The 20,649-nt window shown below is 41.7% G+C and overlaps 1 protein-coding gene across 10 annotated transcripts in view; it reads right to left on the bottom strand.

The window, feature by feature from the left end:
- Window positions 1-20,649, bottom strand: part of tcf7 (transcription factor 7) — a 75,613-nt gene that overhangs the window by 27,285 nt on the left and 27,679 nt on the right. For all 10 annotated transcript variants that reach the window (XM_039777202.1, XM_039777205.1, XM_039777207.1 and 7 more), the window contains exon 4: window positions 3,447-3,573. In XM_039777202.1, coding sequence (XP_039633136.1) covers window positions 3,447-3,573 — 127 coding nt within the window. The remainder of the gene's footprint in view (window positions 1-3,446; window positions 3,574-20,649) is intronic.

Consider the following 20,649-nt stretch of genomic DNA (forward strand, 5'->3'; position numbering starts at 1 on the left):
AAACTATATTGATCCATGTTGAGCTCAGCGATGCAGTAGAACAGTTTGAGGACAGCAGAGTAAATAGTTGTGCCGAAAAATGACATCACTGATGAGGTAACCCCTACCTGTGAGGAGCTGACGAATGATATGAGGAGTGAGGTAAGGTGGTATGTGTGTGTGTGTGTGTGTGTGTGTCTGTGTTTGTCTGTGAACACTGTAGTGAACAATGTAATCAGAATTCAGGTGAGATGGTGTGAGGGAAGGTTATGTGCAGCAGTGTGTGTGTGTGTGTGTGTGTGTGTGTGTGTGTGTGTGTGTGTTTGTTAGAAGCAGGTGGCTCAGTCTGTCATTAAGGGCTGAGTCACTATGCTAGCGTCAGTCATGGACACACACATACAAAGAGTCTAGACCAGACAAGGGGAGTGTTTTTGTAGGATAAAGGGGGTTTCCAGACAGAGCATGCAGAAGATTGCCTGAGGTCACACTCCAATATCTTATCAGAGCCAAGAAAAGACTTGTTCAATTGAAGTTTCTTCTTTTGCTGTCAAGCTCTTTCTCTCCTACTGTTTTCTCACTTTTCTCTGAAAAAAAGCTACTCGCTTTCCTCGTAGAGTTGGGCGATATGGAAAAAAAATCTAATATCACGATATTGTTGACCAAATACCTCAATATCGATATTACGGCGATATTGTAGGGTTGACATGTTGTGTTTACAAAAGAATATTCACACAATGAGATTTTTGATAAATAATCATCATCAATGTCTATATAATAACTAAGTGGGTAAAGGCAAATAATAGAAAAGCTAGAATAGTCTGGTGAGTTCAACAAATTACATCACTTTACTGTAATCCAGCCATTAAAACCAGGGACAGGTAACTCTTGTGTCATATCATGATATTACGATATCCAAAATCTAAGACAATATCCAGTCTCATATCATGATATCAATATTGATATATTGCCCAGCCCTATTTCCTCGTCATGCACTGTCAAAATTCTTCAGTTATCGTTCAGACTCAGAAACTGAGAAACTCTCTGAAGTGTCTGAGGAAAACCCAGGTAGTGTTAGAGAACCAATGAATTGAACCATGCCAGGGAGCAATTTCATGGTTATCAGCTGTATTAAATAGTGAGTTATGTTGCTGACCCCTGCCAAATGACTAAGTCAGTTTTCACTGTTAGCAATGACTCCAATCTGCAGTGTAGTTCATAAACTACACTGATAAACTGGGGAATTACACTGGATTACATCCACAAATTACCAATAAATGTAGAATAAATTTCATGGCAAAGCTCCGGTCCAAAATAAAAGTGTTAAGTCTCATGGATGTATGAATTCATTCATTCCAATGCGATGAAAGTTGCTCATCCAGCACATATGCCAAAAAAAAATTCTCTTCGCTGTTTCCCCCTTATTGTGCAGCCCACAGCACATGTGCATTAGTGTCTCTTTTCCTGAAACTACTGTATTAGCTCCTACAAAAGGCTGTGTGCTGAGATGATGGCGCCTACATTACCCACAATGCTACTCGACTGCAAACACTTTTTGACGGGGTTCAGTTTCTGCCGAACCTTAGAATTTGTTTCCACTGAACCGAACCCTACGCTTGTACTACGCGCACTAAGCTGGTCGACGTAATGACGCCACCGCTGATTACGGGAAGGTGTTTACGTAGGTGGACCGTTCAATGCAGTAGGCTGTGAGAAAGTGAAAATGGAACGTACTTTCAGTCAAAAGAAGGCGATTCAAGTCGAGCTACATGTTCAGTTTGCAATGCAGATTTGTCTCGTGGTGGCAAGGACCCTAAACAATACACAACTTCGCCGCTGTTAAAACATTTGCGTATGAAACATCCAAAAGAATACGAGTTGTGCATGAAGGAAACTACAGACAGCAGCCAAAATGCACCAACTTCAAGTACGGCAAAGGAAGGACAGCCACAGCTAAAGACAGGGCCTCTCCCAGGCTGTCAGCTGTTCTCTCTGCAAATGAGTCCGCCTACAGTGGGAGCGGAGGGACCGAACGGCCGGCTGCTGCTCGTTAGCTAACGTTAGCTTTCTAATTTCACCCACCCAACATGCCTTCATCATACACTGGTTAGCAAAAATGTGTCACTCATCTGGCGATAGAGATGTGAAAAGATTGTGTGACTTGAACATTAAGTTGTTACATTTAACTATTTTAGAGGCTGTGGACGTTGTTTACTTCATTAATATGTTTAGTGCGTTAATGGACTGAGGATGGGAGTAGGATTCGGTATTCGGTTTGGGATTCGACAGAATCTTAACCAGTGGCTTCGGTATTCGGCCGAACCCCAAAAATCTGGATTCGGTGCATCCCTAGTAAACTACTTTGAACTCCACACCTCCAGCTTTTTTTTCGACTTTTAACTTGTAGTCTTCAGCCGCAACCAACCAATTTATCCGATTTTGCGCAGCTCCCTCTGGAGCCAAAAAAGGCTTTTTACAACTTTTTTCACACGTGCACTAATACTCCCAAAGATCTAAAAACAGACAATGTGTAGAATCAGTGGAGCTCACCTTTAATACATGTATGATTAGTCCTCTGGGGACCATGAATGTGCTAAATGATTTTGGCTAGTGACGCCAGACGAAAGAGGATGAGGTTGCCAAAATCCCCTCGGGATCAGGAATATGTTAAGCAAATTCAAAAGTAATATGGTCAGCAGTTTAGATATCTTGATCTGTACTGCAAAGTGTGAGATGTACAGTGAGACAGATGGACCAACCAACGCTGACGCCATTTCAGCTCCGCCTCTTGAAATGCAAAAATCCTACAGTCTTTAAATGTCAGGGAGTGTTTGTTTGTGACTTTCAAACAGAGCAGTGTGTGTTTGTATGCACAGTGCTTGCTAAGGAGAACCTTGTGTGTGCTGCAGCGATGGCTTGTGCGATTGTCACTCTAATTGTTTCCATCTTTGTGTGTGTGTGTGTGTGTGTGTGTGTGTGGCAGTCCCTTCAGAGGAGCAGGCCACTTCAGAGCAGCCATGGAACCGCCACAGGCTGACGGAGCCGGTACTGCCACTTCACACACTATGTGCGTGCCTGAGTATGTGTGTGTGTGTGTGTGTGTGTGTGTGTGTGTAAGAGAGAGAGAGAGAGGGGTATAGAAATAGAAAGAAAACAGGAATATTACATTTGTTATATCACATTTCTTGTGTGTGTGCGCTGCATTTGTGTCGTTGTGATGAATGAAACAGATTGCAGTGTGTATGTAAAGGAGGATTTCATCAACATTTCAGCAGCTGTCTGGAGTATATCTGTGTGTGTGTGTGTGTGTGTGTGAGAGACCTCTTAATTGTGTGTAGTTCTGTATTTCAACAAGAATACAACATCAGTAATGTTTGTGTGTTATACTGTATCCATGTCTACCTCTGTCTTGTCTTGTGTGTGTGTATGTGTGTGTGTGTGTGTGTGTGTTCGCACACGTGTTCTCTTACCTGTCTTCTGGCTCATGTCTGTGGGCAGGTGTGGAGGACTTGGGCTGAAGTGCTCGTTGCTGTAGGGCAGGAGGGACGTCAGCGGATGCATCCCGTGAGACTGCTGCACCACCGACACTTTGTTGGACTGTTGACGAGACACAATGATACAAAATCAATTTAAGATTATAATGAATATAATTCAATATAATTTATACGATCTATCTTTTTTTGCACTGACTGAATTGTTGAGGACACATTTTCCATATCTTAGCAATTAAAGTGTTGAAATGTTATCATGGATAGAAATAATGGGTAAAATGATTAAATTAAGACCCGGGTTGAAATAATCCAGGATGCAAGACTTATCATAATTTGAATTCTTTTTCTGTCCACCACATGAGAGATCACAAATTCAGCAAAGGAAAACTTATATATAATAATATTAAAAACCATCTTAATTATTGTAATCACTAGGATGTTTGGCAATTGTATTTCAAGATTTAAGATAAGTTATTTAGCCAAAGACTACAGGACACGATCAAAGAACGTCACAACGATGCATGTTTTCCTCTTTTTCATTTGCTTGAAGAAGACAAATTCAACCAGAAACCAACATGAAATGAATGAGACAAATCTCAATTATTTTCTTCTCTTAATTGAATCACTGTTGTTTAAAGATGAAAGATAACACAGATACACAATGATGCCAATGTCATTCTCTCAGATCATATTTACCTACACTGGTGGGGACATTTGCTCGCAGATACAAACATCCAATTTAACACATACACACACACGTGTACAAGAACGAAAAATAGAAAGAAAGAAAGCTGGACATCTTAAATTTGGTGTGGAACAAACAAGATGCACTGTTCTTTGCTCCCATAGGTTTTTAGTGCAGCAGGGAGGAGCAGGAGGCGGAGGTCCATTTGATCGATAAGCCTTTGATGATCAAGTGAGGCTGCGTGCGAGCTTGTTTGCTTTCATGTTTCTGTTTACAAATGGCTTTCAATAACTTATGTGAAATCCAGTTATTGCTAATGCTCACAGCATGCTGGCTGACATACGATATGTCACAGTGGTTTGCAATGTTGGAGGCAGCTAAACAGGCAGCCTTGAACGGAGTTAAACTGCGTATGTTTGAACCAAGCCATGTGTTTTCGTGTGTGCAGACTGGGCAGTGTAACTATTTCTGTGGGAGGAGAGTATACTGTAAATATGTGTCTTTCTGTGCGAGTGTGAATGTGTGTTTGTGAGTGGGTGGATGTGTAAGGATGGATCTGTGTGTGTGTGTGTGTGTGTGTGTGTCTGTGTGTGTCCAAGCTGTATTAAGTCTTTGAAAGCTTGGCAGAGGTGCCGATTTTCATGCATATGAATATCTCTGAGAAAAGTTTTTAAGTTATTTTATTTTGTAAACTGAGATGGACATGCCTGTGTGTGTGTGTGTGTGTGTGTGTGTGTGTGTGTGTGTGTGTGTGTGTGTGTGTGTGTGTGTGTGTGTGTGTGTGTGTGCGTGTGTGTGTGTGTGTGTGTGTGTAGATCCATTTGCATGAGTGTCTGTGTGCGTGGAGTGCACTACAGAGGGGCAGATCTGGTACTACTTGCTGGGCCTCCTGCTGAGTTACAAAGTGAATACCTTATCACTTAAAGGCAGAGCTTCCACACACTACACTCCACATTAACACAAGCACACACTTTCAACGGCTCCTTTCCTATCCATCAATATCTTAAAGTCTCTCACACTGGCCAGAGATACACGTACACACACAAACTGACCCTCATGTGTATGCTACACTGCTAGCTGTGGAGCTAAGATCAAACCGCTAAACTGCTTTTAATGTCAAGACATGAAAACAAAATGCACTGCCTCTGTACTAGAGAGCTGAAGGGTGGGAGGTTTGAGGGTGGGGGAGGAGGTGCAGGGTAGGAGGTAGCAAGGGGGCAGGGTGGAGGTGGTGAGGTTTTAGATAAGGTGGTCTGCATTCATTATAACCTGAAGAAGCCCTCAGAGATGGAGGAGGAGGAGCGAGTGCCAGTAAAATCACTTCATGATTTTGCCTCCCACTTCTCAGCTCCCTGCTCATAGCCCCCAGCTCCCGCCTCCTGCTGGGAGGTTAGATGTCAGGCTGAGAGGTTGGGAGGTAAACTGGAAGTGGTTGTACTCCTACTGGGAGGAGCCTTGTAGGTTAAGGTATATGCAAAGATTTTGACAAAATGGCCTGTCAGACAAGGCAACAAAATGCCAGGGTCAACTGGTAGACACATGTTGCCATGTCACTTTATCAAACATCAAGTCATGTGGGATGGAAGTTGGCAATAGGAAGGATTCCTTTCTTTACTACTTGGGAGTGTTCAGGTCATAAAACAATTCAAAATGGTTGTATGAAAAAAAGAAAGATAGCAGAATTGGTCCTACAGAGAAGTGTTTTAAAAAAGGATTAAAATCAAATGCAACTGTGCAGCCATGAAAGCTGCCTGTCCTGGATCTATGGACACATGTACATCTCACTGGGGCCAGATTTGATCAGATGTATCTCTAATGACTCTGCTGCCTTCAGAAAATATTTGCTCTCAGATACACCTTTTGCTGCTCTTTTTCACTCCATCTAACAAAAATCAAAAGGTTTTGAATTAATTTCTGCCAAAGGAAATGATGCAACACACAACACAACAACAATTTTTCAGGGAAAATCCCAAAACTGGGTAGTTACTGTAGCATCAGTAGTGAGTGCTATGTGTATAGAGATTACATGACATAAGAATCTGACTGAGCCTTGAATGTAAAGAATCTGAGCTTGTGACTGCAACTCATGTGTAAATGAGTTTTTGCATGTTACATAAAAAGACTAATTGTACACTTAAAACCACTGTGTACACCACTGGAAACCAATATAACACCTGCCTGATGTAACACCTGCAGAAACATCAGGATTCAACGACACACACAACACACACACACACACACACACACACACACACACACACACACACACACACACACACAATCCAGAATATGTGACACCTCACCTACAGACCCATGCACAAACACACGTTCTGTTTTGACTGATTCTACACATATAGATGCAAACACACACACACACACACACACACACACACACACACACACACACAATCCAGAATACATGACACCTCACCTACAGCGCATGTACAGACCCATGCACAAACACACGTTCAGTTTTGACTGATTCTACACATATGTATGCAAACACACACACACACACACACACACACACACACACACACACACACACACACACACACACACACACACACACACACACACACATCTGTTCAGGGCTGCTAGGAGCCATCAGAAGAAGTTGTGGCTCCGTTTCACGTGCTGAGGTCGATGTAGCCGTTTTGCTGTAACATTATAGCCGCAAAATCGTCCATTTATGTTTCCTCTCTTCCTCGGGGTAATTAGCCGGCCTTGAAGTGGCTTTCGTTGCGCCTTCCTTTTTTTACACACACTCAGGGAGGCTGACTGAGAGCACTCATTTAACCCATAATTATCAACCCCTCTGTATTTAAAAAAAAATCCCCCCTCCTCCTCACCCCACCACACACATACACTCACAGAACTTACACATAATTACCTTAGCTGAAACAGACAAGTGTGTACATGCATGTGAAGGACACACACACACACACACACACACACACACACACACACACACACACACACACACACACACTCGCAAAAGATCAAATAACACTTTGGCATCTTTGAAACATAAACTCGCAGCTATGTTTTTGGTAACAGAAGAGTAACACATATGTTAACGCACACACACACACACACACACACACACACACACACACACACACACACACACACACACACACACACACACACACACACACACACACACACACACACACAGGAAAAGTTCACTAACCCTTTAATTTACAGGAGTAGAGTTACCCACCCTTGCAGGCTGACATAAATTGTCAGAGAATAAATTCGTAGTACAAATCAATATTAAATACAGGGTTTTCAACTGTGACTGACTGAACCTTGATTGATTTATTTTTTTTAATAGGAAAATAATATGCATGGGGGCACATCTGCCTATAGGAAGCACTAATTATGTGCTCTTTCAGAAGTGTTGTTAGGACGGGGCAACCTCCAGCTCACCAAGTGGAGTGTGCGCCCCATTTAGGCTGAGCCCTTGGCAGTGGCCCGGGTTCGAATCCAACCCGCGGCCCTTTGCTGCATGTCGTCCCATCTCTCTCTCCCCTTTCTTGTCTTCAAGCTATGTTATCAATTAAAGACCATAAAAGCCAAAAAAAAGAGATGTTGTTAGGACAGTCTTAAGGGGTAGAAAGGTATTTTCAGATGGAGGATCTGCTTCACACATTTTGTACGTATCTGAAATGAACAATATGAGTCACACCTCATTTCGGCAGTGACTGGCTAGGTGTGCTCACCTGGAGATATTTCCCTCCATATCCCCTGATGTTCTTTAAATTTCCTCACTGTCTGTGTTCACTACAGACAAATCCACAATCTGGAATATCTATACTGCGAGTATGGAAAACACACTGGACTTACTGTAGAGACACAAAAAGAAGTCAATGTACGGCAGCAAGGATGTGCTCGGGAGTGATGGTGATAAAACTGCAGTTTTTTTGCAGCATCAATGCAAATTGACACTGGGAAATAGGACAGACTCATGTCATGACGCAGCGACGCGCACAAACACTGGACTGCAGTAATGTTTCTGACCACATCTGGTCAGTTATGTGAATTTGGTTTTCAATGCCCAGCATTAATTAGCCAGTGTATCATCCTGCTGTGTTGTCCCTAGTGCCATTCTGGGGTGATTATGACACATTTAGTCTTGCTTACCAGACCTATCCTACCACGCATACACTCCAGGATAGGAGAAGAAAACGGTCTGGGTTGTTTGCATTTCTTGAAACCAATCACAGTCGTCTTGGGCAGTGCTAAGCTCCGGACAAATTTTTTTTTTTACAATCATTCCCCAAAAGAACCAAGCAGATCTGCCTTGTTGCACGATGCAAATATTCTTAAAAACTTGCCATTTTCAGCGAATAGCTTGCTAGCTCGATGTTTGTTGTCGTTTCCCGAAATGTGCAACGTTTTGCAAGGCGGAAGACATCCGGGCACCGGATCTTGTGGCGATTATCTGGTAATTGAATTGTCGTCAATCCAGACTCATTTGACGCAAGTAATTGCTGCAATGATGGTGTTTTGGTGGTGTGCAATTGGAGTGAGGTAGCCTCCTTTAAATCCTCTTTTCTTTCTTGGTAGCATCAACCTTGTGTCTTGACTTCAAGGTACCCACTGGTGCAATGTTTTCACGATTGGGTCCCTGTTTTGTCATTCACTCGACATGATACACATTCCCTGCCGCCGGTTTCACACTACTCTGTTAATAGACAGTTGCTGGTGGGAAAGCGCAAGGAAATGTACCAATTTCCTAGCCTGACAAGCCAGAACCACATCAAGATGTTGGGTCTGGGAACTCACCATTGGCAGGGCTCAATCCGAGGGGCGGGATAAACGGTTGTCTTTCAAATTCCCGCTGCACGCAATAGGATAGCGCGACAACCAGGCAGAGCAACGCTAGTTGATTGATTAAAATGTTCCCGTATCCGGTCGGCAAAACTCAGAACACATCTTCCTTTCTTAAGAATGACTTCAGTGCCGTTCTTTGTTCTTTTCTCAAAGAAAAGCTTAACTCCAAGTCTTCCAGAGTCGCGGCCAAAGCAGATTCGAAAGACCGCTGTTCGCCAGCAGAAGCAGCAGCTATAACCCCCCCACCGACTCTACACACAATGTGATTGGCTCGGCCAGAGTTTGGTTTTTCCAGCTCGCAAGCCAACGGAGAGTTGCTAGACTGATCCTGGCTGCAAATTACATTTGCTGCCGGTAGGGTGCGTCTAGATTTCTAGGCTACCAATTTCCCAACAAAGGCAGTGAACAAGAAGACTGCAAGGTAGCAAACATGGATGCAAACAATGCACAATTAAAAAGAAACGGAAATGCATTCGACACTTTTGTCAGACCTTGAGCATTTTAGTAAGAAACGTTGAACTTAAATATAACTTTGTTTACGAGAAAACAGAGATACAAGATAACTTGAACATTTGTTACACAATGTCTTCAACGGTCAAGAAACAGTAGTTGGTGCATATTGGTGGTTGTTTGACACATTTTTACACACTACATTGAAAGAGTCGTAGCATGCTGTGTATCACTGTACATACATTAATCATGTATGCAGCCATAAACATGAATAAACCCACTGCCAAACAACTGCAACAGCACTGAATAATAAATCTCCTGTTTGTTGATTACATCAAAGATGCAATTACTTCAAAGACGCGATTACTTTAAAGATTTCAATTAGATATCAACACCTTTTTAAGTGCGTCAGGTAATCGTACATGTAGCCCTCAGTCTCTCTGTAGTCTAATTTCACTTGAAAGGCCTTTGATTTATCAGCATATTGTTGCTGTCTTTTATCTCCACTCTGTTTAAACAGAAATCTACTGCTGAATACAAGAGTTAATGGGATCTCAGACGTCACTTGTTTGTAATGATGGCCCTCCACTTTGACCCGACACAAGCACGCACGCACGCACACACACACACACACACACACACACACACACACACACACACACACACACACACACACACACACACACACACACGTACATATGCATTTCATATACACATTTGTGCAAAGAAACGCAGTTGCATGCTTTTGAACACACACACATACACATACACACACACACACCCACACACACACACACACACACACAACCTCTAATGTATTCTTTAGCTTTTAGATGACAGACTAAGTAGATCAGTCTCTTTTTATATTTGAAGCGGAAATTAAAGTGCCCTCCCTTTTGCCCCCCCCCCCTCCACAGTGCTTTTGAGTCTAATGTCTTTAATCTCAAATTTCACGGAGATGACACATTTAAAACACTCATCCACTCTCTTTCTTTCACGGTCATCCTTGCCCTATTGTGGAGGAAATAAAGAAAATATAAAAATATGCACAGTTGCTGGGAATTAATGGTGGATTCACCTTGTTCTCTGCAATCCTTTCAAGTGGCTGCAATCAAACTGCTTTGCAGGAAAGACCTTTCTCACAAAGACATCTGAGCTCAAGGGCGCCATGTTTTGTCATCAAATGAATCGAGGTTGCACTTAATAAAGCGTCCGTCAAAGAGAAATGAAAACAACCATTTCTAAATCACGTTTTAGCGTGTTAATCAAACCAGATCCGCGAATTAACTGTTACAACAAATGAGCCACTCTAGTAAATAATTCCTTTGGTTGTGGTACAACTGTGAAAATATTCAAAATGTATCAGTCAATTTTAAACTATTGCTTTAAATTTCAACAGTATGGATGATGAAATTACCTTTGGTTTGATTGGTTCAAATTTAAGGACACACACACATATACACACACACACTCACACACACACACACACACACACACACACGTTAGGGTTTGTGGGTGAACAGGAGGGGGGGGAAAACTCTGTCTACAGCGCGGTAAAATTCCCCACACCTGCATGCAGAGAGAAAGTGCAAAAAAAAAGAATGACAGAAACCCAGACAAGATGTACAGAAAGAGAAATTAAAAAAAATGCAAGCAAGAGGAGAAGATGAGGTGGCAACTCCACACGAAAGAGAACTGAGAATCTCACGGAGCATCGGATCCCATTGAAACTCTTGGCCTAGATTAGACCGATATTAGATTTTATCAATATTTCATTTGATTATATAGACTTCCCAGGAGAAAGCATAATGTATACAAAGTAAAAAGGCATGGCTGTGGGAAATACCTGAACTGCGTGACATTGGGTAGACCAATTCTGAAACTGTCCCATATGACTAAGAAAACATTCATACGATTAAGATGACTCTGAAAAGAAATGCTGCCCCTCTTTGCTGAGAAGAAAAGGCTATACATGATGCCATTTGATTATTAGTATTATTATTATTATTAGCATGATTGTTTGCCAGAAAGCCTTTTATATTTTGCAAGGAGAGACTGCAAAAATACAGTATGCTCACGGAAAAGGAAAGATACAGAAAATATAGATTTTCTTTAAACATCAGAAACATTTAGTTCCAACTATTTATCTAAGTCATTGCTTTGACTTGGTATGTCAGCCCTCTATGGGTTGATAAATAAAATTCATGCTCTTTTCCTATGGTCTAAAGTGGCATTGTGTCGTTAATATGAACCGCATTTCATAAACAATGACTTTACTTTCCCTTGTTGTCAAATATGTTAGCACGATGACTTGAGAATACATTGAAATGAGTACTTTTATATTTCCAATTTTCTCCTCCACTGATACTTAAATACTATCTTTAATACACAATCTTACTCAGAGACATTATGTTCATACACAACAAAATTACATTAGTAAATACGTTTTGTAAGAAAAGTAATGCTGTCTGGATTACATTTCTTTATACGGACATAGTGAAAATACGTTGATATTGAACTCATCTGCAAACTGCTCACCGCCAATGCAAAATGTTCACATGGAAACGTGTTTATGGTTATGTTCAGGCTACTCAAAAGCACTTGGTTAAGTTTAGGAAAAGACTGTGGTCTTGGTAAAATATTGAAAAAGTCAATGCAAACTTGAAGCACGAGGCAACACGTGTAAATACTTAACCAAAAGCATTATCTTTTCCTAACTTGAACCAAGTGTTTTAATCAAACTCATGGGACGCAGCTCAATCTCTGTACTCTGGTGTCAGAGTCCTGTGCTTTTGTAGATTTACATTTACATCCAACATTGCCCCCAGTACCGCCAGGGTGACCTGCTCTACCCGTCGTGACCCCCCACAGCCCGTCCCACCCCAGCAGTCAGTCACGAGTAGTAAGTAGGCCTGCCAATCTGGAAGTCATTGCCTTCTCCAGAGTCAGGAGCCCAAAATAAGAGCCTCTTAGTTGGAGGTTTGGGCAACATCAAAGCCCAGGCAACCATAACAACACAGCTATGTTTAAAAAAAGGGCCAAACACCCCTCCCCCCAAAAAAGGCCTGCCCACTCCCCAATTACACACACACACACACACACGTTTATGCATGAATGCATGTATGCAAGGACACGCCCAGTGCATGCAAATACCCACACATGCACACACACACACCATCGTCCACTGCTGCCACACACCACTGGAACATCTGGGCCGTGGCCATGATGAATCAGTAACCACTGCTTGTTACTTACAGACAGAAAAACTTTGTGTGTGTGTGTGTGGGTGTGTGTGTGTACATATTACTATGAATACTACACCCAAATGTAACGTTCACTGACAACAATGACTGATTTTGATATGAAAAAACAGTATTGTTTGGATCGAGCCAGGAAAGAGGCGTATAATCTGATCATTATTTACACCTTTAGGATGAAAGGCACTTTTATTTTATTTAACCACCACTTTTCCTCCTACTTCAACTAGTTTACCAGTAAGATTATCTTCTCCACATTTTTAGGGGGGATTTGGGAGTTTCAGCAATCTCAGGGAAGTTTATATATCTACTTGCTAGATATATAATTAGCTGATTTTTTTTTTTTACACAGTCAAGTTATTCAAATATGACTTCTTTTAGGGCAATAATAAATAAATGAACAGTGGATTCAGCATGTATCTATCAGAATCTAATCTAAATCTTTTCGATTTTTATATTGCGAACCAAAATTTACAGAAAATGGGTAAAAAGTGTATTTATTATAATGTGTTGCCTACAATTGCATTTCCATCCTTTCTGATTCATTATTGATGTTATTTCATTTCCCAGTTTTGCCGCACAGTGTTTTTATGCATTTGTCTTTATGTATGCATAATACTATCTTGTTCCATCTACCAACACTGCGGGTGTAAATAATAACAATAGAGTTGCAGCAGTAGCAGAAGATTAGAGAAGCCATGATGGTTGTAGCAGTAGCAGCAGTTGTAAAACAAGTAGTAGTCTTGGTCAGACTTGAGAGAAAGAGAGAAGAGAGACAGGAGAGAGCGCAGATTCACTTTTCACACGTATTCTGACATCACAGCTCAGGCTCGATGTGGTGAGAAATCCTCTTTGTGAGAGACGTCACTCTGCTCGGCTCCAGCTGGCTCCGGGCCATGGATATGTCTGGGTGCAAAATCAAATCCAACCATTGCGATGGCATTTAGAGATGAGTTATCGCTTTGATAATGAGCAGACGGAGACAGACAAACAGGCAACTTTCTCTTCTAGACTGTGGTGACGGCGTCACTCTGCAGAAATGACCTCTAATGAACGGTCCTGAAGGGAGCTAATTAATGGTGTGTACTTGTTTATTTCTATCAGAAAGTTCCACAATTAACAACTTGTTTGTGACATCTGGGCAATCATCCGCAACAAAAATATTGACACAGGGAGTCAGGAGGAAATGAGGAGACCACAGAGGACATAAATCCTCCTTGAGACAAACTTCCTCCAGGGTTTGGTTTGCTCAAACAATAGATACTACGACTACTACAGGCCACAGCCATATTTGTCTGTCTTGTGGGAGCCAGTTAGCAGAAGAAGAAAAAAAGAGAAGAAAAAAATCTAGTGGTTTGATAACAGTATTGTCGAAAAGGCAAGGAGACTCGCCGTGGTGGAAAAGGCGTCTGTGTTTGCATTTATTCTCAGACAAGCTAGCCGGGATTGTTTCCAGTGTGAAATGTCAAACTTTCACAACTGTGTTTATCTGACCTGATTTATCTGGTGGCTGCGGGATGAATGTTTTTAGCCTCGTGAGTGACCTCTTGGCGAATCTCCTCCTACCTACTGTATTGTATGAGGGAAGGAAATGCCCGGCTTCAGAGCTTTTTTTTTCTTTTCTTTCTATCTTCTTAAAGATCCCCAGGGTGATTGCCATCCTGGCCGGAGGTTATGCGGTCCCGTCCCCTGCTGCGATGACTGAGAACATCACTCACTCATTGTGAAACCTTTCTCCTACGGCTGCTGAGGACAGCTTTCACTCATCAGCTCAGACTAAATACCAAACCATGTGCCCAAATGGAAAATTTAAAAAAGAAAATGTGCACTGATGCATTTCCTGTGTCCCACTATCTATTTATTACACAAATATGGCCACCGAATACCACAATAAAAGAATCCCACAGGTCATGCTTTCTTTTCAGATAGAGATATACACAGATAATGTAATTAGGGCTATACCTGAATTTGATTCAATACGAAGATTCGACTATTCGTTTAGACTATCAATCAGAAAATCCAGTGGCACGAGTTCCAGTGATGATTTGGACCACAACACAGTCAAATCCGGTCAAATGTCGCCCGCCTCGGTTAAATATTTTTAACCTCAACAGGTGGCACAGTCCACACAGTCTGCCCGGGGGGATTCAACACGGCGTGTCAGGGAGGATCCAGTCGTCTCCCCGCATTTACTCGTGGCGGTGCTCTAGCTGAGCTCAGAAAGGCTCGGGGCTCTGGACTTAATGCTCTGCCCTCTCTCCCCGTGTGGAGGGACGGCTGTCAAGGCGGCGGACCGTCCTGAGTACGTCAGGGGGTCTGCGGCAATGTCAAAAACAACAGCTCAAAGTATTTCAAGTCGACTGAGGGGTCACCGACGGAGGTTCTCCTCATGGACTTTCAGGCGGCGGCCCTAAATGTAGATCGATCCAGTCGTTTTCCTTCCTTTCGGTTTTAAAATCATTTTACTATATTTTAGCATGCTCTCAAAATTCGCTGTCCCACAATGCTACCAAAAAAAGTCCAACAATTAAGACCTGAAACAATTGTTCCATTAATTAAACAACATAAACTGGCAACTAGTTTGACGATAGATTCATCATTTCGCCAAAAATTTGCTGGTTCCAGCTTTCGAAATGTGAAGGTTTGCTGCTTTTCTGTGTTTTTATTTAATCATTTTTATTGAATATCTTTAAGTTTTGGACAGTTGGTCGGAAAAAAACAAGACATTTAAACCAACAACTTTGGGCTCTCAGAACTTGTGTTTTCAAAGCCTCAACGATTTAAAATGTAATAATTGATTTAAAATGTAATAATTGATTTAAAATGTAATAACTGATTAAAAAAATAATCAATGAAAATAATAATCAGTTGCAGTCCTAAAACAGTTTTTCAGAAACATCTTGAAAAACACACGAGAGTGTGTACAGTTGTTTACAGATTTGTTCTACATATCTGATCACACACGTGTGTGTTCCTAACAATGTATTTGACTCCCATGTGTTTTCTGTGTGTTTGTAGCGATCAGGGTGTTGATGAGGCGGTCGTACATGGCTGACTCTACATGTAGGCCAACTGTTGGTTGACTCAAGTTTTGGGGAAGCAGACAACTCAATCAGCTTACATGCTTTCTGCCCTCTGGGCCACCGGTTCTCCTCACGTGCACGCTGCTCTCTGTCTGATCTGCTGCTTTGATGTTTGTATCAAAATAATCTCATCCCTGGGCATTATGGGAGAATTGAAGGCCATGCAAAAGAAATACCTGGGGGGCAGAGTGTGCTCAATGGCCTCAACATCCCCGACCCCACCCCACACACACACACACACACACACTGTGCAATACGAAATAATAAAGGCAATCTGCTTTTTGAAAAGTGAGATTTATCTATTTTATATTTTTTAAAGAATAAACCAAACCAACTACAACATTGACAAAACTGTTCTCTCAAATTTCCAGTTCTTTCCATGTTGCATCACTTCTTAAAACAGAAATTGTTAAATTGGTACATCCAACATTGAAAGTCTCGACACTAAAGCAGGTCATAAGGTCACTGGATTTAGGATACTTGAATAGTTGATGTGTGAAAGCCACTGTTGTGTAAACTTTATTCAGCGTGTTGACCTCTCACTATAGCCCCTTTCCCACAGCCTGTTCACGGCGAGAATGGTGCGCCGGTATTCCGCCTCGCCGTTCTGTACAAAGGCTCTGACACACCAACCCCATTAACGGCCGGCGGACAGTCTGGCGAGGTCGGTGAGTCGCGTCTGTTCGGTGTGTTCCGTGCCGTCGTCAGTTGGAGGAGCCGTCGGCATCTATTTTGGGCAATTTGACTTGTTGAATCAGCCAGTCAATCAACCAATCTGATGTTAGCCCTTGACTAGCGAATCAGTGCTTCTTCCACAAGAAGAAGCCCGAGAGCTGACAACGCCAGTATCTTCTTATTACTAGCCATCCTATTTTCTTCTGTTCAGCGAGTAATGACAACAACGATCCTTCTTGACTACTATCGACACTCTCTGATGGAAACAATGACTGACGACAGCGTGCGCTGTGTTTACTAGGTCTAAAGAGATGTTCTGTCATTTCTGTCATTTTTTGGGCGACAATACAGATTAGCGGCGCCTGCTGTTATGGAGACGTATTATGTCTTGCGCACGCGCAGAATGTACGCTCAAGTCGGCGTCGCTTCGGTACGTTCAGAGGCACTTTTTTGAGAGACGGGAGCCGAGCCAACTGATCAGTCCGACTGCCTTTTTTGCCGACGGTCGGCCGTCTGGTTGGTGTGTCAAAGCCTTAAAAGGAAAGGACACAGGTGGCCTGCATGTCTTCCCCCTCTCTCTCTGTGCTGTCAAATAAAGGCGGAGAAGCCCAAAAAATAATAATAAAAAAAAAAGAAGGTACGGACAGAGTTTTTCCGCAGTTTGGCCGGCAGCGGAGGTAGTAACAGAGCCAAATCGATCATCTGTGTCCATGACTTCAAACATTCTTATCAATAATGCATTTCTTTTCAGGTGAGGGGAGACATAAATCTTTGGATAGTTATTTCAGTAATATTACTGTACATTCTGATTTAGCATTCTGATTTAGCATTAGGATTATTGATTAATCTGTCAATAATTTTTTTCCCCCATTAATCGTTTAATCTATGAAATCACAATTTCCCAGAACCTAAAGTTACATCTTCAAAAGTCTTGTCTGACCAAACTCAAATTGATTCTATTTACAATGATGAAAAACAGAGAAATGCAGTAATTCATCGTCTTTAGGAAACTGGAATCAGAGAAGGTATGACATTTTTGCTTATAAAATGACTACAATGATATATAGATTAGCAAAAACTTTGCAGATTATTTGTCTGTTGTTATTGTTTCAGGAAGACAAAAGGAGGAAAAAGTATGGGACATCAACTCAGACCCAGCCAGAAGGCACACAAACCGACAAGTATACAAACTGCAAGAGGGGAGTCTTCAGAGGACATCATGGACAAACTAGAGCCCTGAGGCCCATGTCCAATCAGCTCATTCCTTTCATTGTCTCTCAGAGAGATCAGACAGTCCAACAGCATTTTAAAAACCATCCTTCACCAAAGATTACGGCCATTGCAACAAACACTTCTGACAACAGGTTATTTATAAGCACTGATGACCACTGTCCGCACTGGGGGCTGACACAAAACACTTTAAGGGTCTCCACAGAAGTCTTGATGCATGCTGACACTACTCTTCATCTTCAGGTGGAGGGCAAAGGCCCAAAATGGCAACCTTTGACCATTACAAACTTCAAAACTGGATGAAGACCAAAATTCATGACAATACCTGGAAGGTTTTGCTAGTTCAACTTTTTAGTTTTTAGATTGCATTGACAGTGCTTGATCTGTGCTTCGCCTACTACTATGATCTACTTTCTGAACCCTGCAACACTCAAGGTTAGCATGGCAGAAAAGAAAAGTTTGACCTTAAAGTCTTTATTGAGAAAAAGTTGATAAAAACATAATTTTTCTGAAATCCCTGAAAGGTTTTTTAGAGAATCAAGGTCTCTACAGAACAGAGAACAGCCTCCACGATCAGATGATTTGCAAATATATTTCAGAATCAAATGTTCCAACAGTCATCCAACTGTCACAACTGATAACTGAATCAGTGCTATGTGTTGTGTTTGCTTTGGAAGAAAGTACATTTCCTGCCAATAAAGCCCACTTGAGTTAATGCCGGCTAGAGGAAAGAGGTGAAGGAAAGAGGTGATGTTGAGATGAAAGAGATGCTTGTTTTGTTTGACAAACAGTCCAAAACCCCAAAGATATTCAATCTATTATCTTAGAAGATGAAGAAAATGAGCAAACAATTCACATTTGAAACCAGAACGGAAGCTGGAACCAGTGAATTTTCGCCATTTATCATTCAAAATGGCTGTAATGATTGATTGATAATTGTAATAACGACGATTAACTCTTCTATGGATAGACTAATCGACTAAAGAACAAAAGGCCAAGAGAAGAGAAGAGACTGATGAATGTGTAGATAGAGGAAAGGATAGTGATGGATGGATGGATGGATGGATGGATGGAAGTGTAGAGGGAGATTGTGGATGCTGCTCTGTCTCCCTCTGTCTCCCTCTCTCTCCTTTCATGTCCTAATTTATTCTGTCTGATTAATTCCTTTTACCCCAGCGGCTGGAGTGATCCCTGTGGATGTGCAGTGCGCCCCACCTCCCAGCAGCCCCGTCTCTCTCTCTCTCTCTCTCTCTCTCTCTCTCTCTCTCTCTCTCTCTCTCTCTTTACTGTACCTTTCTTCTTTCTACCTCTCTCTTGGCCCACCTGCTGGGCTGGTCCCCTCTCCACACGGCAGTACAGCAGCGAGGAAACAGAGCAGGCGTGCCGTAACCATAGCAACCATAGCACCGCTTCAACCGCAGGCCACAAAAAGTCCCGGCTCTTGGTCTAAGATCTGTTGCTCCACTTGCTCCACAAATGCTGGTAAAATATGCAAGTGGCTGGTAGATTTGCTTCACTCACCAGCCCAAAAAAAAACCAATGGTAATCTATTGAGTGGCTGGTAAAATTTGAACATTCACTAGCCATTTGGCTGGTTAACAAAAAAGTTAAATTTGAACCCTGAGGGGCAGAATGCAAACTTAAATTCAAAAAAGCAACATGGGCCAAGATTTTAGTGCATTTAAAAGGGATAGTTTGCAAAAAAGTATTTCATTTACACCTTTATCCATTTAGATAAGTTTTAGTTTTATGTGACAAGTTTTTGATAAGATAAGACAGATTTTATTGCCCCTAAGGAAATTTGTCTTGGCCACATACACAAACAGTATCTGCTGCTAGGATTAGGATTTGTACATACTTTGAGTAAGTGAGAAAATGCTGTTTGTTTTTAGGAAATGACCCTTTAAAACAACTCTTTCTACCCACAGTCTGCTATAGCTTGATACTTGACTAATCCTTTGCAAAAATGCAAAACAATAGCTTCATGTTGGTTGAACAAAAAATGACATATTTTCACCAGCATTTTTTTATAATTTATAATGTATACTTTATTAATCCCACAAGGGGAAATTACAATTACATAGGCCTGAATTACACACACATGCTCAGTACCTAAACATGCACTAATGGAGAGATGTCAGAGTGAGGGCGCTGCCCATAGAAAGGTGCCCCGAGCAGTTGGGGGTTCGGTGCCTTGCTCAAGAGCACCTTGGCAGTGCCCAGGAGGTGAACTGGCACCTCTCCAGCTACCGGTCCACCACCATACGTTGGTCCATATGGGGACTTGAACCAGTAACCCTCTGGTTGCCAACCCAACTCCCTACTGACTGAGCTACTGCCACTCCAATGTACACTTTTCTGAGGCTTTACAGACCAAACGATTGATTAATCAAAAAAAAAAAAAAAAAAAAATAAAAAAATATATATATATATATATATATATATATATATATATAAATAAAAGATTATCTGCAGATAAGGTGTCTTTGTATCCTCAGAGACATTTAAATGTTAACCTGAAACCTTAAAACTCAATCTAACCCTAACCGACTGGACCAGAGGGCAAGTCGCAAGTCACAGTACAAGGATCATCTGTGACCATGGTGACCTTTCAAACGAGCTCTACTGTGTCTATAATGTTATGCTGCATATACTCAACCAAAATAAACTGATTTCACAGTTAAACCCAAAGAACTTTAAATGGCACAGGCTTTGTTGCTTCTGTGAGTGTGTGCAGTCATGTGTTTAAAAAGGCAACATTTTACACAACTCCTTTCGCCAGAAGTGAACCATTTTAGCCAGAGATCATCAGATGGACTTGAAAACTACATTCTGGAGTTTAGTCCAAACACCTGGAAAAACAGCTTTGGTTTTCCTCTCGACTCTCATTTATGGTTATAAGTGGTTGTTACCACAAGTGGTTTGGCTTGGTCTCGGGGGGGATAAGATGCTTTTCTGTA

This window comes from Perca fluviatilis, chromosome 16 (genome assembly GCF_010015445.1).
Source record: "Perca fluviatilis chromosome 16, GENO_Pfluv_1.0, whole genome shotgun sequence".
Taxonomy (NCBI): domain Eukaryota; kingdom Metazoa; phylum Chordata; class Actinopteri; order Perciformes; family Percidae; genus Perca; species Perca fluviatilis.